Source organism: Hemiscyllium ocellatum, chromosome 9, assembly GCF_020745735.1.
Source record: "Hemiscyllium ocellatum isolate sHemOce1 chromosome 9, sHemOce1.pat.X.cur, whole genome shotgun sequence".
Taxonomy (NCBI): domain Eukaryota; kingdom Metazoa; phylum Chordata; class Chondrichthyes; order Orectolobiformes; family Hemiscylliidae; genus Hemiscyllium; species Hemiscyllium ocellatum.
The window spans coordinates 41,230,793-41,236,971 of record NC_083409.1 but is presented as its reverse complement, the minus strand read 5'-3'; the positions used below and the strand labels follow the sequence as shown (position 1 = coordinate 41,236,971).

Genomic DNA, 6,179 nt, shown 5'->3' with positions numbered 1-6,179 from the left:
AGGTCAGTGATGCTTGTACCAACTGCATCATCAAGCTTTCATGCTGCTCAATGCATCTCACTCATCATTCATCCCCCAGTCCCTGTTAGGGAAGACCTGCACCTTATCCTCATAGATCTTCCAACGATAGTAACCTCACTCAGCTCCCACTATTTAAAAACTCCAAGAAAGAGATAGCTCTCCACATCATGGGATAACTGAAATGGAACCCATGGCATCCAGCATTGCTGAAGGAATTATATTATATTGTGTTCCATTATCATTCCATTTCTCATTTCCCAGCTTAGTCTTTTCCTACCATCTTTTGTACCGTGGAATCTGATAATGTGATATTCATTTCTTGATTTCCAACCCAAAAGATGAAGAAAGAGTATCAACACCACACTGAGGAAGAGGCCCTATCACTGGACCTGGTAATTCCAGCTGCCAGCATTATGTGCACCTAAGAAGTGTGTAAAGAAATCGGATGTGTAGGTGGCAGGTTTCCAGGCCTGTGATAAACGATAGTCCATGTTCCAGCTTAAGTGACAGAGAGGTTACATTCCGGTTCTACCACACAGAACTCAGATGATTTCAGGGGCATGGCATAGAGGGAATGCCATTGGGCATGCGCAACAGATTGCAGCTGCTTTCTGGTTAGTCATAAACAAATACTTTACAGAGGACCATGTAGTTGAAATCAGCCCAAAGAACTGTTTAACATCACAATCTGGTCAATTAGTATACTCTCAGCACGTGGATGGCACACTCAAATCTTTCCTAGTATGGTGTGCAGGCATCAGCTGTGTACTTCACTTGAATGTTCTCCAGCTTCAGAAGCACTGGATGTAGCACTGGTACAACAGCATCAATGTTTTTATCCCAATAATATTATTTCTTCAATATTCAGTGCAACTGGTTATACCATGGTATCATTCTAATATGTTTACAAATTATGCCCTTCTATGCAGCCCATTTACAGTGTCTAACAACTAAAACTCATGCAACACTATGCACAAGTGCAATGCCATTGTGCTATTTTAAGCATGCAGAGTTACATAAAAAGGAGAACTTGTGCTGAGGCAAAGCCTTATACATTTCTAAAGATAGGCATTACTATATAGCAGCAAAACGCTATATAATTATGTTAGTGAAATTACACAAATGAAGCGCAAAATGAAAAACACTTTAATTGTACATCATTTTATTTGTCATATAATAAAAATCAATTTATTTTAAAACCTTCCCTTACCCAATGGATGCATGTGTTTTCTAGTTTATTCTAATGTGTGGTCATATTAAATTTGTGCTTCTAGCTCCATTTGTGATTAGCCACTATAACACAAATGTGACCTTATTAAAGATTTAACGATAAACTAACTGATAAATCTTTTTTAATGGGTGGTATTTTAGGAACCCACACAGAGCATCAACAATTTGTAGTTTTATGCACTTCTGTAAAAGCTACAGTTTGTTTCCCACGTGTAACATTTGGTACAAAAAACCCTACTTGTGAAAATAGAGCCTTTTGCCATAAATCTCTCACTACAAAATAAAGCAAAAAATACAAAACTTTTGAATTTGAAAACAGAGAGAGGAGACAATGTGCCACCAACAAGCAGGAGCTGCTCATCTCGCTGCCTGATGTTGCATGACTTCACATTACTTGAATTATTGTGTGAGACAGTTGAAAGCAAACAGATTAATATTGTTGACAGTAATAGTAATAAGATCCAAACAGCTTAATTTAACTAAACCATTACAGCAGCTACATTAAAGAATGAACATACAGACACACACACACACACACACACACACACACACACACACACACACACACACACAATTACCTCATTTTTTGGCAGACACTACAGAAAGGCAGACATCAACCTTTTTCCTGCTGAATAAACAGTAACTACATAGGTTTAGATGTGAGAATGAACATCTACGGTAACAGTGAAGACTTAGACCAACTTCAATTCATAAGATGTGAGATTTAAGAGATTTTGTATGTTATTTTCAGTTGGCCATCTTACAATGTGAAAGCGACGTTGATATCAAATAACCTTGTACAAAGGTGTGATGAAATTATCAATACTTTTAAAAGTGAAATTGTAGGCTTAAAGTTGCATCTCATACTGGTAAATATTTCATGAACCACAAACTGAAATAGCATATTGAGACTGGTGAGATACTGAAAATAACTCGACCAATGATGACAGAAAACGTTCAAATTATTTATTCTTCAGGGTGGTGCACAGCAGTGACACCTTACCAGCATTGCTGAGAGTTGTTTTCTAAGCCCACCACTCTCAGCAACCTTTGTGTCTGTTTTCTCATGAAGCTTGTACAATTGCCCACCTAAATGACAATGGATCATTCACTGTGACTAAATCGAGGGCATCATGGCAGGCAATCTAAAGCTGAAATGAACACAGTCATTCAACTCTGTTCTTAATTTGTTTTGTTTCTACCTTGCTACCTAACAGCTGCGATCAAATTTCAATGTAAATGAACAAGCTTAATGTTTAATTTGGACTATTTTTGAAAATAGAATAACTTGGATAGGAACTATATTTTTCCTTCGACCTATGAAGATGGGATAAATGGTTATCTATTTTATAGTAGACACAAGAAGTAAAACATTTAATTTTTACAAGCTTCACTGAAAAGAAAGCATCACTGACGTAACAGTTATTCAGTCTTATTCATTGTTCTCCAAACTCTATCACAATTGACATTTGATCTTGGATACTGTTACACATTTTCAGGTTTTACAGCACAATACTCAATATTGTTTATACTGTGTGAACTCAGATTTTTTTTCCATGTTTCAGCATCATTACCTTTTATTTATGGTTATCCAAAACAGCAGTTAAAACAATTTCATCTATTTGATTGAGTTTCATCCACCTAAAGTACTTCTACTTATGAATATAATGTAGGATTGAATGTATAAAACCACTTTCCAGTTCAAACCAGACAGCAGGACAAAAAACAAAATCCTGGGAGAGGTTTTGTCCCTGGACCATTATAAACAGCTTCAAATAGCTATTTTTACTAAATCAGATATTGTGCTCAATCTGTTTCTATTTTATCTTAAGATACTGACTGTTAGGAAAATAGACTGAATTGTTCTTTTTGGCACTATCCCATGCTGTGGTGAGCATCACTTACATTTTCCCTTATGTGACTTTCCAGCTCAACTATTAACTAGTTTTAATTATTACTTATGATCACTATTTAAATAAATACATTGCATCAGTGTGACTCCTTCAATGTATCACCATGAGGCAAACTTTGCTTTTAAACTTTGCAAGCCCGACTCTCAGTCAATAATTTAAAATGGTTCACATATCAATTCTCAAGTTTTACTGATACTGCTTGCATTTCTGAAGCTGAATAAATGAGGATTGTGCCCTCAAACTAAAACCCTTCCTTTTATCCCTAAAGAAGAGAGAAATAAATGTGAATTCTTTCAACACACGGATGGAAGTGTAATGAAAACAGCAACAAAATGGTACTTTATGGAATATATTTATCTCATGTCAGCAAGCAGTATAAGTGGATTCTTAATCATTTGTATGTCGACACTGATGGACTTTAAGAAGTTTGAAATACAGAACTTGCAAGTACAGCATCAGCCTTTCACGTTTGTGCTTAGAAAGCTAAGTACAGATGATAGGTTTCAAAGTTACAAACCATTATTACCTACCTTTCAGTCAATGCTCTAAAGTTCAGGGCTTCAATTAATTTTTTCATAATAGAAATAATGGACATTTTATGTTTTCTTTCTCTCTGCACCCAAATTCTTAACAATACCCAAGTGATTGTTCGAGCCCCATCACAGTTGAAGGCAGCTGTACTTCAATGTATAATTTTGTAATATTTTACAAAAACAGAAAAATCAACCTATGTCATCTATGGCTGTCTTATCACTTATTCTACCTGAGAACGGTTTGAAGAAATCCCTGTCCCACAGCAATGATGATATACAATTTGCAACTTACTCACAACTGTAGAAGGAAAAGCTGGAAGAGAGAAAGGATGGTGTAAAATAAAAAAAAGTGCTGCCTGAAAAATAGAAATGAAATATAAACACTCACTATAGAATAAAATACAAATTTAAGTTTGCAGACTAGGAGTCAATCTACCATTGGAAAACTGGTAGTATAAGCACATTGTTTATGTCTAATTGTTGCAGACATCAATTCCCCAATGCAATAGAAGTTTTCCAACGAGTATCGCATACGAGACATATCAAATTCACTCATATTATACTGTCACTGCTCTTGACAAACGTAGAGATGTCAATGAAACAGTTTAGTCCCAAGATATATGTGGCTCTTGTCGATTTCCTCCAATCTCTCAGAAATGAATGGCAGCAACCACAGAGTTTCAGACAATTAGAATCTCAAATGGGACTTGTGCTTCACCATGTACCTGTTGTGTGAAAAGAAAAAAAAATTCAGTCACAACCAAAGTTACAAAAACTCACTGCAGGATCTTTGTGGTTGCAGCAATAAAAAAGGGCTCTAAAAGGAATCAAGTGGAAAAATTTAATGTTGACAATCATGATTTCTCTCCCATGAAATGGACACGACCTTTAGAGATAAATGATGGCACACTGCAGTTCTTTTACATATTGACATCCCCTTAAGGTCCAAGCTAAATGTTTTATTGCATAGCACCAAGGGCTGAATTTGGGCATTGACATGCATGCAAAATATATTCTACAACCTTCTGTAGTAGCACAATGAATTGCACTTGCAGAAATGGAGTTGAAGAGATAAGGGAACCAACAGGATGGCAGCGTGTCTGCATGCATCAGCGTTATCACAAAAAACTCACGATGACTTGTAATTACAACAGATGCAAAAGTCAGCTGTGAAAACCCATAGCATTCTTGCATTTTTTGAATAATTAAGTGTAAAAGTAAGTAAGAGGAAAGTACCAATTGTTATTTTGTGTATTCATTCTTAAAAATGAGACAGATTTAGAAATCAGGTTGGTCCTCAATTTTGTAATTACATTTCAATGGAACAAATATCAAAAAGAATATGCAAAACCTTTGGAGCACAGAATAAGAAGCCCTAATGTGTGGAAGCAGGCTGTTCAGCCCATCAAGTCTATACTGACCTTCCAAAGAGCATCCAACCCAAACCTCTCCCTCTACCCCATCCATGTATATCTAATTTACAAGATATGGCTAATGTATGGCTAATCCACAAAGCCTGCATATAACAGAACACTATGGGCAATTTAGCGTGGCCAATCCACCTAACCTGAATATCGTTGGACTGTAGGAGGAAACTGGAGCACCCAGAGGAAACCCACGCAAACAAAAGGAGAATATACAAACTCACACAGTCACCCAGGGCTGAAATCGAACTTGGGTCACTGGTACTTGAGAAGAAGCAACAACATAAATTTTGAAAATTATATAGTCAACAATCAATCATCCAAAACACAAACAGCCTTTGTTGAAAATTTAAATAGTATGTATATTTATTGGGCTTTAATTTATTGTACAGCTCACTCCAACACAATAAAAACAAACTTCTACCTTATTCCAGTTTCAATCCGAAAAGGAGAAAAATGAACTCCCAAGAATCTTTATTAGGAGCACAGGAACAGGGGGAGGCCATTTAGTCCATTGGTAGTGCCTGTCATTCTAGATCATAGCTGATCATCTCCTCAATGTTCCATACAATCTCCATATGCTTTATTTAGTCTTCAGACATCTATCAATTTCTGCCTTGAACAGGTTCAATGAATGGAGCATCTAGAGCCTTCTGTGATGACAGATTCCAAAGACTCAACACCCTGAGTCAAATAATTCCTCCTCATGTCAGTCTCAAATACCTTATTCCGAGATTATGCCTCCTGGTTCTAGACTCATCGGTCAGGTGAAACATCCCATCTACATTCACCTCATTCTTTGCAACTTCAGAAAATAGGGATAGAGTTTTTCTCCATTTCTCCTCATAAGAAACTCCTGCTTGGGATTAGGTTGTTGAGACTCAGTTGTACTTCCTGTACGGTAAGTATATCCTTCCTTAGATAAGGAGACTAAAACTGGGCACAATCTTCATGTGAGGTCTCACCATAGTTCTATTCAACAGCAGCAAGGTACGTTTATTTCTGGACTCAACTCTCCTTGAAATGAACATCTATATATCAGCTGCCTAGCCAACATT

The 6,179-nt window shown here is 36.6% G+C and overlaps 1 protein-coding gene across 1 annotated transcript in view; it reads right to left on the bottom strand.

Moving 5' to 3' along the window:
- Positions 1-1,166: 1,166 nt before the first annotated feature.
- The window catches only part of cdc73 (cell division cycle 73, Paf1/RNA polymerase II complex component, homolog (S. cerevisiae)), a 322,523-nt gene continuing 317,510 nt past the window's right edge, over positions 1,167-6,179 (bottom strand). Inside the window, exon 17 of the mRNA XM_060830176.1 lies at positions 1,167-4,422. Within this exon, the coding sequence (XP_060686159.1) occupies positions 4,386-4,422 (37 nt within the window). The 3' untranslated portion in view covers positions 1,167-4,385. The remainder of the gene's footprint in view (positions 4,423-6,179) is intronic.